At 58.5% G+C, this 13,494-nt stretch overlaps 2 protein-coding genes across 4 annotated transcripts; both read left to right on the top strand.

Moving 5' to 3' along the window:
• The first annotated feature begins 1,570 nt into the window (after positions 1-1,570).
• ITPA (inosine triphosphatase) lies at positions 1,571-5,728 on the top strand. The gene is made up of 8 exons (XM_030032782.2): positions 1,571-1,723; positions 1,825-1,882; positions 1,966-2,030; positions 2,788-2,861; positions 3,700-3,731; positions 4,481-4,596; positions 5,108-5,184; positions 5,503-5,728. Exons 1-8 carry the CDS (start codon positions 1,655-1,657, stop codon positions 5,621-5,623), a joined length of 612 nt encoding a protein of 203 aa, XP_029888642.1. The 5' UTR covers positions 1,571-1,654; the 3' UTR covers positions 5,624-5,728.
• EEF1AKNMT (eEF1A lysine and N-terminal methyltransferase) lies at positions 5,635-12,856 on the top strand. Of its 3 annotated transcripts, none has more exons than XM_030032781.2 (8): positions 5,635-5,735; positions 6,789-7,536; positions 8,284-8,483; positions 9,098-9,293; positions 10,136-10,279; positions 10,487-10,699; positions 11,454-11,585; positions 12,106-12,856. In XM_030032781.2, the coding sequence occupies exons 2-8, from the start codon at positions 6,831-6,833 to the stop codon at positions 12,378-12,380; spliced, it is 1,866 nt and encodes a 621-aa protein (XP_029888641.1). In that variant the 5' UTR covers positions 5,635-5,735; positions 6,789-6,830; the 3' UTR covers positions 12,381-12,856. The 3 variants fall into 3 exon arrangements, with proteins under 3 accessions (XP_029888641.1, XP_029888639.2, XP_029888640.1); XM_030032779.2 differs by lacking the exon at positions 5,635-5,735 and adding an exon at positions 5,759-6,362 and having other exon boundaries at positions 6,736-7,536; XM_030032780.2 differs by lacking the exon at positions 5,635-5,735 and adding an exon at positions 6,125-6,362.
• The last annotated feature ends 638 nt before the right edge of the window (positions 12,857-13,494 follow it).

The following is a 13,494-nucleotide window of genomic DNA, read 5'->3' as shown; positions in this document are numbered from 1 at the left end:
ACCACAGGCAGCAGGCTCTTGCCCTGGCAAAGGTGGCTTTCCTTGACAGCTTTGCTGGAGTGCTTTCACAGCATTTCCCAGGAGGTTGGGGTGCAAACGGTTGTACTCAAGATGCAGGGCAAGGAAAGCTGCCATGGTCAAAGCCTTCAGCACGCTTCCCTGGGTTGCCAGAATTAGGTGTTGATCAGTTTTAGGTTCAAGTCACTGAATGCTGGGGTCATCCTGAGCACAGACCCTCTCAAGGGACCAGCTCTGGCTGTGAGAGGCAGCAGCAAATCAACACTCCTGGTCAGTAACTTCAGAGTAATAGAATTTACTGAGCAAGTTTTATAGGCTTTTCAAGGCTGAAAAGACCATTACAATGTCTGGTTTCAGGTATGTTGCAGAGCGGTTCTCCTTAATGTTCCTTTGAGATACTGTGGTCTTTATATTGCAGCCTGTGCCATCCCACCCTGGACTGGTGGCAGGGAGAACTGTAGTGAGTGGAAAGGGTTGTTGTTTCCAGCAGCGTCTGCATGCTTTGGGGTTGGTTTTCACTTAGGAGGTACTATGAAGGAGATTTTACAACAAAAACAATTCCTTCACTCAAGCATAGGGTCTGTTTTATCCATTCCCTCTTTGTGCAGAAGACAGACCTCTTCATTAGCTGCTGTTTTCCACATGATTGCTTTTTTACAGGGAACAGCATGTTTTGGCTGGAGTTGTGCGTTCCTGCTGCAGGGCTGGTTCCTCCTCCCAGGCTTGCTGGTGTGACCCATGCAGTGAGTCCCGGGTGTCCCCATGCCCGGGGGCTGCAGGGATGCATGGCTACAGCTCTGATGCAGGTGGGGAGAGGCCTCTCTGCTCCTACCTCTGGGAGCTGGCCAGACCAGAAGTCTGCCCTGGGGAGTCCCCTTGCAAAACAGGAGCTTCTGGGGGGGCTGGGTGTGAGGAGGAGGCCTGGGTACCCTGGTGGGAGAGCTCCCAGGACCCTCCTGCTTTGCAGGGCACTGCTCCCCACCACCGTTTGGCTGCGGAACGCATTGGGCTTCACTCACCCGTTCCTCTAGGGCTCCACACTGGCAGCAGGGACCAACTCTTGACTCCCGAGTCCAGGAGTTTTTGCTACAGCTGCCAGCTGGTCCTGCATCTGCCTTCAAAAAGACGGAACTTGATCGCTCCCACATAAGAAATCTGGTGTCAGAAAGTGCAAAGACGTGCCAGAGGTCGGGAGGTGAACAGCAGCAGAGCCTGGAGCCCAGTCCCCTGCCCCATTCCCCCAGCTAGACGTGATTCTACTTCAGGGAAAAGAGGGAGAGGGATCCTGCGGCCGCGGCTGCCAAACGCTGAGGAAGTAAACAGGGAGGCGGCCGCCCCCGCCCCGCTGGAGGTGCCGGTGCCCGCTGCAGGCCGGGCCTGAGGCGGCGGACAGGGCCCCGAGGGGTGGGCCCGGCCCCCGCCTTCCACCGCCCACCGCGCCGCCTCAGCTCTCGCGAGACTCTCCGGGACGGCCCCGCGCACCGGCGAGCGGCAAGCGCCCTCCCTCGGACCGGGGGAAGTCGCCCTCCCTTTAGGCATCGGCGGAAGCCTTCCCCATTGGCTGGGCGTTGCTGGGCGCCGTGCCGCCGCCGGCGGTGATTGGCGGCTGAGCGCGCAGGCGCGGGCGCCGCGCGGGATGAGGATGGCGGCGCCGGCCCGGCGGAGCGTGGTGTTCGTGACGGGCAACGTCAAGAAGCTGGAGGAGGTGGGGGGGGGGCGGGCGGTTGCCTGGTAACGCGCGGCGGCGGCTGCGGCCTGGCCTGGCGGGGCCGGGTCGGGTCCTGACGGGCGGGTTTCCCTCCGCAGGTCACTCAGATCCTCGGGGACTCCTTTCCTTACACGCTGGTGGCGAAGAAAATTGACCGTAAGTTGGCGGCGGGGCCGGGGGGAGGCAGCGGCGCGGCCCGGTCCGGCCGTCTCCTCAGCGCCGGCCTTTGTTGTCCCCAGTGCCGGAGTACCAGGGGGAGCCGGACGAGATCTCCGTGCAGAAGTGCCGCGAAGCTGCCCGGCAGGTCGTTCGCTTTGTCCTTCCCCTTTCCCGCCGGTCGGAGCGGTGGTGTGGGTGCGGGAGTTGCGGGGGAACCCAGCCCCGGCGGGGGAGGCAGCCGGGGGCACTGGGGCATCCGGACCGGTCCTGAGGAAAGTCGGGGACACGTCCAGGCCTGGCCTGGCCTTGCTGCACTCCCATCAGCTGGCTGTTCCTGGCCTACGCTGGGTGATGGTGGATTCTTGCTGGTGACACAGTGTTTAGGCAGTCCTGCTGCTGCTCCTCTGGCCTCCACTGTCCCTCGAGCAGCAGGAGGACATGACAGCTCCTTCAGTCCAGTCCCAGCAGCTGCAGGACACTGAGTTTTCTGTCAGCTGGAGCTTCCGATGGATCAGCTTCCAGGGCTGTCTCTGGGATGGGTGTCTTAAAAGAACCAAGTGAGGGTTGGGACTCAAGGAAAATGCAGGCGTGCCTCCAGAACACAGGCTTTCCCATTCCTATCCCCCAGGAGGGCAGGGGGTGTTCAGCTCTGCTCATTTTTCTCCATGTGAGATCTTCCCTACGGTTTTTCAGCCACTCTGGCGTGCCTGGGGAGAGCATGGGTTTGATTGTGTCTGTCTGGTGTGGACTGCCTTTGAGGTAAAGAGCTCTAATGGCTGGTGAATTTTTGCGATGTTCCTGTTATCATGGAAACGTGAGAATAGGATAGAGCAAGAAAATGGGTTTGGAGGCAATGCCTTCCTCTAGGTCTAATGTTTCCATCTCTTGGGCTTTTGCTGTAGGTTCAAGGACCTGTTATAGTAGAGGATACCTGCTTGTGCTTCAATGCCCTGGGGGGGCTTCCAGGACCCTACATGTAAGTAGGAGCGAACTTGCTTCACCTTTCATGTTCCGGAGTTAGGAGCGCAGGCTGGCAGGGTGTGCTTCACGGGGGATTCTCCAGGCATCAGGAGCAATAGGCTCAGGGAGGTGATCACCGGTCTGTGTCCTCAGCTTCATCCTGCACCCCAGGACTCCTTGAGTCCTGCTGTAAGTCACGGTGCAGGATGAGAGAGACAGACCTGAACTGTTGGCTCTGGCTCCCGATATACGGTACCTGCTCTTGCAGCCAGCTTGGGAACCTGGCCCCACGGTGGGCTCTGCGTAGTTAAGGCACCATGCATTTCAGCAGGACGCTTGGATGAGTGTCCTGTAGGTTCTCATAGGGACTGCTTTAATGCAGCCGATAACAAGATTATTACATTACAGTGTAACTCCTCTAATAAAACACTGCCTTAGTTCCTGGAATTAACTTTTAGTGCGATTAATTCTTCCAAACTATCTCTGCTGAGCTAAGCAGAGACATAAAAGCTTTATATGATGAAATTGGCACTGGAACTGAATGTAAGTTGTGACCAAGTTGAGTTGAGAAATGTATTTTGGCACGTCAGTGCTCACGAGTAAGAACTGGGTTATTCACATAGACTCCAGTTCTGCAGTAAATTAAATACCCCACTGCTGTTATCACTGTGTCCCATTCAGTTTAAGAGCTAAGTCTGTCGTTATTGGTGAATAGTCCAGAATGAGGTGATTTGACAGCACATTTAAGAGGGATTCAGAGGGCTATGAAAATGTAGGCAACAATGCCTCAAGGATGGCCGTATTTCTGAGTAATAATAGCAAAAATTAATCTTTCCTCTCTTCTTCCCCTTCAGAAAATGGTTCCTGGAAAAACTCAAACCAGAAGGTACTGCCTCCTGTGTTACTGCTCTGCATGTAACTCGTAACTCGGTCCTTTCCAACTGAAATGGATCCCTGCCCGTGCTGGGTTCTGCTGAGCATGCTTGCCCACCGTGCTGCCCATTTCATAGCTGGTTCCTTCCTGTCTGTCCAGCTCTGTCCCTTTGTGTTCTCTCCTTGAGCCTGTTCCGTGCCCTTCTTCACGGGGTGTTGTTTCTCCGGTAGCTTCAGCATCGTCCCTGGATTCCCAGACTCCTGCCTCTGCACGCTGGTGGCAGGGCTTGTGGGAACTTCTTGTTTGTCATCAGTGTGACTTGGAAGACCTGCTGTTCCCTTTGTCTTCTGTGCAAGCCCCTCTCCACTGATGCTCACCTCCTCTGCTGTGCAGCAACTGCCTTTGATCCCACTGTTAAGAGCACGACTGCAAATGCTGCACTGGCGTCACGAGCATGAGTATTAACCTCGCTAATTAAGAGTGGCCTTTAGTCCTCTCTGGTGCCATGCATCCGTTTGCTTCTGCTCCCAAATTAATAGCAGGGCCCTGCAGATCGCTCTGTGTTAGATCTGTGGTGCTGGTTTCAGTGATACGGGCGACCGGGCCAAGAGCATCCTTGTGCCTGAGCTTTGTCACCTCTTGTAGTTCTTCCTCTCCTTTGTGGATGTGAGTGCAGGATGTTCCCTCGATCCGTCTCTAGGTGGGTGTGTTTCGCTCCGAGGGAAAGGCAGTAACACCAGGATCCTTTCTGTGTTGCTCAGGCCTGTACAAGCTGCTGGCTGGGTTTGAAGACAAATCTGCCTACGCTCTCTGTACCTTTGCATTCAGTACTGGAAACCCAGAGGAGCCGGTGAAGCTGTTCAAAGGCCAGACTCATGTAGGTGTTGTGCTTGGGGAAGGGAACACGCTGAGGGAGGAGGGCTGTAGTGTGAATTCTGTAACAGCGTTGGCTCTGTTGAGGACAATTTTAGTGGCCCTTGGGTCACTGAATGCCCTCGGAGCTTCTGTGCGAGGAAGACCGCAGCCAGCGGGCGCTGAGTGCTGCAGCCCTTTCGCCCACCTGTACACACCAAACTCCACGTTACCTCCATCTCTTTGGCCCCCTCATCTCCCTCTGGCAGGGTGGTATTTGAGTGCCGTTGTCAGCTCTGTTAATTGAGTGGGGGTAGAGGGGCTGTCAACACAGTGCAGTGTGATGGAGCACTGAGTTTGGGGCTGCTAGTTTCGGTTGCATCCTGAGAATGAGGACAGCACCACGCAGCGAGCCCGTGGTGGCCACAGCGTGAGCTATGGCTGCGTGTTGCTCTTCAATCTGTCTTTGAAATGCGACTGTGAGGGAAGTGCTGCGAAACCACAGCTTACGGGGCTTTTTTGCTTTCTTGTGGCAGGGGCTGATAGTGGAGCCCCGAGGGCCTCGAGATTTTGGCTGGGATCCCTGCTTTCAGCCAGACGGCTACAGCCAAACGTAAGTGGCATTTTACCTACAGCTCGTTATGTGAGGAAAGCCAAGGTTGAGGTTGCGCGTCATGAGGAACCTGCTTATGAGGAAGGGTGGCAGGGAGAAAACGCCCTCCTGGATCTGAACGTGGTGGGTTACGGGGAACCCCGGGCCAGGGTGGGGGTCATTGGCTTTGCCAGTGTGTTGCTACAGATGCCCCGCTGCAGGCGATCGGGGGATGGCGATCAGAGGGACAGCGATCGGGGGACAGCTCTTGGGGACTGGGGGGGGGACACGTGCTGTAGTGTCTCTGCTACCAAGACTTGCGCTTTCTCTCCCCTCCAGCTACGCTGAACTGCCCAAGGCGGTGAAGAACTCGATCTCGCACCGTTACCGAGCACTGAGCGAGCTCTCCGCCTTCTTTCTTCAGAGCAACTCGACAGAGCCCCGCTCCGGTCCCAGCTAGCTCCCCCGCCCCGGGCTGCTGGCCCCTTGGCTTGTCTGTGTCACACCCGGCCCCGGGGAGAGCTCTGCTCTGCTGCGTGCTGCCATTAAAGCTGCTCCTTTCGAAGCCACTGGTACTTTTTTTCCCCCCTTCTGCTTTTGTTGCTTCAGAAGCGCGGTGCAGCCCAGCAGGTCTGGGTTGTTTAGGCTGCACGGTAGTGCCGCGGGGTGGGCTTGCAGGGGCCGCTGTGTCTCTGGGAGGGCTCTGGCCCGGCCCGGGCATTCCCTGCCGCCCTTTCTGCCTGGGGAAACGGCAGGCACCTCGGTAGGGCCGAGCGCCGGGTCCCGGAGCTGCCTGTACGCCCGCGGTGGCAGCGCCCCGGGGAACCGGCTTCCCGCCCCGGGCGCTGACCCGCACGGAGCGGTTAAGCCAATGGGAAGCGGCCGGGAGAGGGGCGGGGAGAGAGACGTAGCCAATCGGCTGCGGGGTCACCGCCTCCAGTGGGAGCGCGGCGCACCCGGATGTCGTCAGCGGGCGCGGCGGGCGTGGGGACACGTGCGGCGGGAGCGGCGGCGGGTCAGCGGGGCTGAGCGGGCACGGCCCCGCCATGGACCTGCTGCCCCGGAGCCCCGGGGAGTTCGGCTCCGCCCGGTACTGGGACCGGTTCTTCCGGCAGCGCGGGCAGCGGCCCTTCGAGTGGTACGGGGCCTTCCCGGAGCTCTGCCCCGTTTTGCACAAGTACGTTCGGCCCCGCGACAAGGTGAGCCCCGTCTGGTGCCCAGCGACCTGCGCCCGGGCCCGGCCTGCCCCCGCGCCGGGCTCCTCCTGCGCCGCCGTGTTCCGGCGTAAACTGCCATCGTGCGCTGAGGCTGGCGATGCGAAGCCCCCGGTGTGCGGTAGCGAGAGAACAGGAGAGACCCCCGGGTTGCCCTGGGATGGGGAGCTCTGGGGGTTAAAACGCCCGGATCATCCCCAAAGGAGATGCGGCAGATGCATCGCTTCTGTGCCCGTGTGACTCTTCTGTACGGAAGTGTTGTCTTACGGTCCCAGAGGGTGGGTTTGCAGGTGCTGCGGGTGTGGATTTCACAGAAGGCTTGTGGCCGTGGCTGATATTTGCTCGTAAAACGCTTTAGGGCATGTTTCCAGGGCGTTCTCACCATCACGCTGCGCTTGTGTCGCTCCCCAGGTTCTGGTGGTGGGCTGCGGGAACTCGGAGCTAAGCGAGCAGATGTACGACGTGGGGATGTGCGAGGACATCGTGAACATTGACGTCAGTGACGCCGTGATCCGTCAGATGCAAGAGCGGAGCAGGAGCAAGAGGCCGAAGATGAGCTACCTGCTGATGGACATGCTTCAGATGGACTTCCCTGATGCCCACTTCCAGGTGGTCTTGGACAAAGGCACGCTGGATGCCATCCTCACCGACGAAGAGGAGGCCACTCTGGCCAAGGTGGACAAGATGTTTGCCGAGATCAGCCGGGTCCTGCAAGTGGGCGGGCGCTACCTCTGCGTCTCCTTGGCTCAAGCCCATGTGCTGAAGAAAGCGGTGGAATACTTCTCCCAGGAAGGCTGGGTCGTGCGTGTCCATCAGGTGGCCGGCAGCAGGGACAAGCAGCAGTTTGTTCTACCAGTCTTCGTCTATGTCATGACAAAGTTCAGGAAGATTCCTGGCTCGGCACCGCAGATCCTGGAGATCTGCCCCGAGGAGCAGGACAAGCCGATGCGGGTGGAGACCGTGGAGCGGCTGGTGGCAGCAGTGAAGGACAGGCAGCATTATGCCCTGCTCTGCAGCCAGCTGAGCAAACCCCCTTGCGGGGAGCAGGTTTCCCTGGATCTGTGCGACAAAGAGAGTGGGAGGCCTCGCTACACACTCCATGTGGTTGACAGCCCCTCACTGAAACCTTCCCGGGACAATCACTTCGCCATCTTCATCAGTGAGTACAGCCTCTCATGGCTGCAATGAGATGGTGCTCTGGCTAGGAGCTGCAAAACGGTCAGCAGTCCTGGCCCCGCTGAAATCAGGGCTGGAGAGGGAAATAACCTGCTTGTGTGGGGTTCGGTTGATGTTTTAGTCCTGGCTTTGTGGTGGGACATGTGTTTGCCTGGTGGCGCAAGCAGAGAGCTGGCACGGAGCTTGCTGGCTGAGCAGATGCCCGTCTGGCAGCAGAGGGACACTGCCTGCCCTGCCTCCAAGGTGGTGATTCCTGCTTTGATGCTGGTGACAGCCACAGTAGCATGTCGCTGCATAAAGCCAGAGTGCAGCTGACGCAGCCAGGAAGGTGTCGCTGGTCTGTGCAGGCGTCCTGACTTGCCAGGGCCAGGCTGCTCAGGGCTGCGCTTTGCTTTTGCACTTGCACCTCGCGGAGATGCACCAGGCTCTGCCAGCAGCGCTGTTCCCTTCCTGCGCGCCTGAAATGCTGGGGCTTAGCACAGCCTGGAGACAGGTCGTGAGGCAGTTGGATGCCCCCTTTCTTATGAGATGTGGCTTTTCCACCTTCCTGCATGAGCCTGCCCAAAACAGGGAAGGCCCTGGCTCTCTTGATGGTTGGAGAGTGTGGGTCTAGGCATGCAGTGGTACCTCCTTGTGATGTCTTCTTGTTCCCTGTGGCTCACCTCCTGGAGGCTGGAGTGGTTGCTCGGGGACTGGGACTGGCCCAGGCTGATGGCAGCCCCTTCTGCAGTCCCGCAGGGCAGAGAAACCGAGTGGCTCTTTGGGACGGAGGAAGGGCGGAGGCAGCTGGCCACGAGCGCAGGCTTCAGGCGCCTGGTCACTGTGGCCTTGCACAGGGAGCAGCACTACGAGGGCATGGCCGGCATCCAGGCGGAGCTGTCGGGGAAGGTGATGGAGCTGGCCCCACCGGGCCTCCCTGCCCGGCAGCAGGTGAGCCCCGCCGCCCAGCCCTCTCTCTCGGCTTCCCCGAAACCGGGGTCAGGCTGGCTTTCTGCCAGCAGCGAGTCCCTCTTCTCCAAGGGAGACCAAGCTGCAATGCGTGAGCTGGCTGCCTTGGCAGGGAGAAGGCTGGCCTCAGGTTTAGCTCCTTTGGTTTTTCCCTCCAGCTGGCTGCCTTTGCTTTGGAGGCAGGATTTGAAGTGCCTGCTTGGCAGGATTCAGTGTGAAGTCCTTGCCCTCCAAAACCCAGCATCCCAAGAAAACCAGACATCCCGAAACCCTGAGAGCGTCTGGCCCCTTCTTAATCCTGGCTTTAACTTCTCCTGTCCCTTCCGTCTCCTTTGTGTCCCAACTCCCCAAACCTGAGCTCTTGCAAGAAGTCTTGGGATGTTTGCTCCCTGTACCCCAACACGTGTACAGGAGGGGGAACCTGGTGTCCCATGCACTGGTCCCCAGCTGCCCTGTGTCTGCCTACAGCACATCCTGCTGCTCTCACGACGTATCTGCTTCGTCCCAGCTCTTTAGCCCTGGTCAGGACAGTAGGAATACCAGGATCTGTTCCTGTAGCCTTTTCTTCCTTGCACTGGTCCCTGTCCTCCCTGCAGGTGCCCTTCGTGTCCGTGGGAGGGGACATCGGGGTGCGGACAGTGCGGCACCGTGACACCAGCACCCTGAGCGGGGAGTATGTCATTGAGGATGTGAAGGGGGATGGCACCTGCTACTTCCGACGCCTCATCTTCCTCCGCAACAGGAATGTGGTGCAGTCGGAGGCTCGGCTCCTGGCCCCCATGCCTCTCCCAGGTATGTGGGGCAGGTGGGTGTCATGATTTAATCACAGCTGGCAACTAAGCACCGCATAGCCGCTCGCTCACTCACTCCTCCCACTTTGGGATGCGGGAGAGACTCGGAAGAGTAAAAGTGAGAAAACTCGTGGGCTTAGATAAAGACAGTTTAATAGGTAAAGCGAAAGCTGTGCACGCAACCAAAACAAAACAAGGAATTCATTCACCACTTCCTATCGGCAGGCAGGTAGGTATTCAGCCATCTCCGGGAAAGCAGGGCTCCATCACGCATAACAGTTATTTGGGAACACAAACACCATGACTCCGAACATCCCCCTAGTTTATATGCTGAGCATGACGTCATATGGTATAGAATATCCCTTGGGTCAGCTGGGGTCAGCTGTCCCAGCCGTGTCCCCTCCCAGCTTCTTGTGCACCCCCAGCCTACTTGCTGGTGGGGTGGGGTGAGAAACAGAAAAGACCTTGACTCTGTGTAAGCACTGCTCAGCAGTAACGAAAACACCATTGTGTTATCAACATTATTCTCGTCCTAAATCTAAAAGACAGCACTATACCAGCTACTGTGAAGAAAATTAACTCTATCCCAGCCAAAACCAGGACAGTGGGGCAGCCAGGAAGGGCCAGGGGCCAAGGGTGACTTTTTGGGGTGGCAGAGAGAGACTGATATGAGAGGTAGATAAAAGTCCCGCTGGGACCTGCTTGCCTTCTCTGGGGGCGGCTCTGGGGGTGGTTTTGTGCTCTGCTGCCTGCCCTGTGGGTGGGACGGGCTGGGGGTGGCTAGTCCCCAGAAAGCATCCTTGTCTGCTGCCTTGCCTTACCAGCTAATGCCTCCTCATTCAGGCCAGAAGAAACGGAGGAAGGACAAGAAGAAACCCAGCCCCACTGAGCCACCCGCAGCCATCGACAAGAGCTACCTGTGCTGTGAGCACCACAAGGCCATGGTTGCAGGGCTCTGCCTGCTGGGAGGCCCCAATCCCCTCCCAGGTGACAAGGCTGGTGGTGGGAGGCGGTGCCCAAGGCAGGCGTGGGGCAGGCATGCGGGTGTCCCCATGCCCCAGCTCCTTGGGGAAGGGCTTTCCTGGCTGGGCTACCCCATGTGCCCTTCCCAAAGCGGTTTTGGCAGGGGGGGATTGGATGGGTGGTGTGGGCACAGCTGTCCTGGTGGCTCACCCAGGCGCTCTCTGTTGGCAGGAACCCTGCTGGCGGTGCTGGTGGTGGGGCTTGGTGGGGGCAGCCTGCCCGTCTTCATCCACGACTACTTCTCACAGGCCCACGTGGCCGTGGTGGAGATAGACCCCTCCATGCTGGAGGTGGCCACGCGCTGGTTTGGCTTCTCCCAGGACGACCGGATGCAGGTGCATGTCTCCGATGGCCTGGACTACGTGGCCAAGCTGGCAGCTGAAGGTATCGCCTCGCAGAACATACCGGGCACCCTGTCGATACCAGTGGGTGATGTGCTGGGGACCAGAGCCCTGGCCTTCTTTCACCCTCTGCTTCCCATCCCTGCCCATCTCCTGCCATGTGTTGCGACGACTGAATTAACTACTCAAGCTCTCTGTACAAGATTTTGTTTATTTCACTAAAGGATCAAACTTATGTATGTTTCAGCAAAGACCTAGAAAGAACTAACACCATACAGCCAATACTGCTAGCACAGGAGCGCATATCTGGTTCAGCTGGGATGTTTGCCAGTCCTCAGAACAGTTAAAGATAAAAACATTCCATACATACTCGTGACTGTCTTCAGCCACATCTTCCCAGGCATACACAAGGCCATCCTCCAACCTGACCTTGCAAAACTAGTTCTTCAAAGGCTTGGCAAACATGCAGCACAACAAATTCTAACGTTCAGTCTTGAAAACAAATGCCAGGTGTTCTGAGCTGCTCCCACATGTATCACGAGCTCCAGCCTCAACAGGTCTCTGCAGCTCACAGGCCTGTCCTTGGCAATGTGTGCAGGGGACCTTAGATTTGTTGCCTCCCCCAGCGCTGAGGGCTGCTGCCATGGGTTTCATTTGGAAAGAGAAACCCAGGAGGAGAGAGAAGCAGCCGTAACATAGCAGAGGGGTTGTCCTGACCACCCCATTCCTTGCCTCCCCACTGTGTGTGGCTCATCTCTGTCCCACGGGATAACAAGTCTCTGTGCTCCTTCCTGCAGCCCCAGCCCAGTATGACGCCATCATGTTCGATGTGGACAGCAAAGACCTCACGGTGGGGATGAGCTGCCCTCCCCCAGCCTTCGTGGAAAAGCCTTTTCTACAGAAAGTTAAAACCACCCTTAAGCCAGAAGGTAGGAGGGGAGATCTGTCCATGTCCCTGCGGCCAGGCTGGCCAGTCCTGTGTGGGGTTTGAGTATAATGGGGCTCTGCTGCCGTTTCTCATCCTGGAGAATAGCAGCCACAGCCAGGATTGCTGTGTGGCATCTGCTGCTCCTGGTGGGTCCCAGATCTGGGTGTTTCAGTGGGCGTTGTGACAGCAGGGAGCAGGGTGGAGCGGGTGGCCTGTGGCGCTGCTGGGTCAGGCAGGCTGAGACATTCCAGGGGGCCAGGAAACATTGCGGGAAGGCAGAGGGTGTAGGTGGTACCTGGGAACAGATCGTGTGGCCACCTACGACCCGCGTGGCAGCGGGGACATGGAGCTGGGCCAAGGCCACGGGGCGGGGGGGGGGGCTGCTGGTACTCCTCGTGCTGCCGCAGGGCAGACATTTGCACCAGGGTGGCACCGATTCAGTTGCATTCTCACAGAGAGGCGGGGAGCAGGGTGGTGTACGCGGGCTGGTCTGAACTCCCATCCCTCTCACCCTGCTGCAGGAGTCTTCGTGCTCAACTTGGTGTGCCGTGACGCCCGGCTGAAGGAGTCTGTCCTAGCCACCCTCAGGGAGGTCTTCCCGCTGCTCTACGCACGCCGCATCGAAGAGGAGGTCAATGAGATCCTGTTCTGCCAGCCCAGCCCCGAGGGCCGGCGGGACCCCACAGAGCTGGAGGCACGCGCCCGGGCGCTGGAGGGTGCCCTGCGGCAGCCTGGGCGTCCCTGGGACAGCTCGTACGTGCTGGCAGACATGCTGCAGGCTATCAAGATCCTCTGAGAGGGGCCTCGATGCTGCTTGAACAAGAGAGGTGTCCCTGCGCGGGTGCTGCGGCCCTGCAGTGGAGGGATGCCTGTGGCTGGGATTGCCACTCCTGGGGGGCTGGTGGTGGCCTGAGTCTGCCTGAAGGATGGGACTGGTGCAGAGAGGTGCTCCCTGCAGCGTGGCTCTCCGGGAAGTTGTCCGGGACTGTGGGAGGCTGTGCAGCAAGGGGAGGAAGGTGCTGTGGGTCTGGCAGGGCTGTGGGTTTGGGTCTGTCCCTGTTGCTTTCCCATTGGGGGAAAAACATCCCTCTGACTGTGCCCTTCCCTTCCATCATGGATGGCTCCTTCCCTCTGATGCTGCCTCTCCCTGCATCTACGGCATTCTTGGTCACTGGTATCTGTGCAGAGCCCCAGCCCTGCCCCAAGCCCGGTTGTGGATGTGTTCGGGTGGGCTGAGAGCTGTGAAAATAAAAGTGCTCAGGACTGCTCTGAGGCCCATGGTGCTTTGCCAGGCTTGTTTCTGGAGCTCCCAGTACCCCTGGAAAAGGTATGGTCTCCTCCACTTCTCAAGGACACGTCCTGGTGGCAGGCACCTGCCCTTTGTACTCCACTGCCCCTGCCCCACTTGCCTTCCTGAAACTGGACCCCGCCCTGTGCCTGCCCCTCTTCTGCATGTCTCCAGCAATTGCCACTGTGAACTGGGACCTGTAACCCCCTGGGCCCCCAACCCTTCTTGTCCCCCCTGCCCCCCTGGGCCTGCAGGGACCCGGCCCTGTGCTCGGACCCCTGGGCACACCAACCCCTCACCCAGCTAGTGGAGGTCAGCCTTCCTGCAGGATGAAAAGGCAGCAGGAAAATACCCAGCAGGGTGTTCCTACGGCACCCTATTCCTGCCCAGGCGGCTTATTTTGTCTGTCCCAAGGGTTTCAAAGCCTGGTGCCTCCCTGCGAGGTTTAGCTAAAGAGCTGACCCATGCGTCCCGGCTGGTTACAGAGCAGCTGACCCACTGGTGCTCCCACATTCATCAGAAGCCATTTTTGGGGGGTTGTCTTTCTCTCCTGCAACAGCTGGTACTAAAATGAATCTGAGACGTACTAAAGTGACCAGCTTGCAGCCATCAAGGTGACAAC

The sequence above is a fragment of the Aquila chrysaetos genome, chromosome 12 (genome assembly GCF_900496995.4).
Source record: "Aquila chrysaetos chrysaetos chromosome 12, bAquChr1.4, whole genome shotgun sequence".
NCBI lineage: Eukaryota > Metazoa > Chordata > Aves > Accipitriformes > Accipitridae > Aquila > Aquila chrysaetos.
Note: the sequence above shows the minus strand (reverse complement) of the source record. Positions and strands in the feature narration are given on the sequence as shown.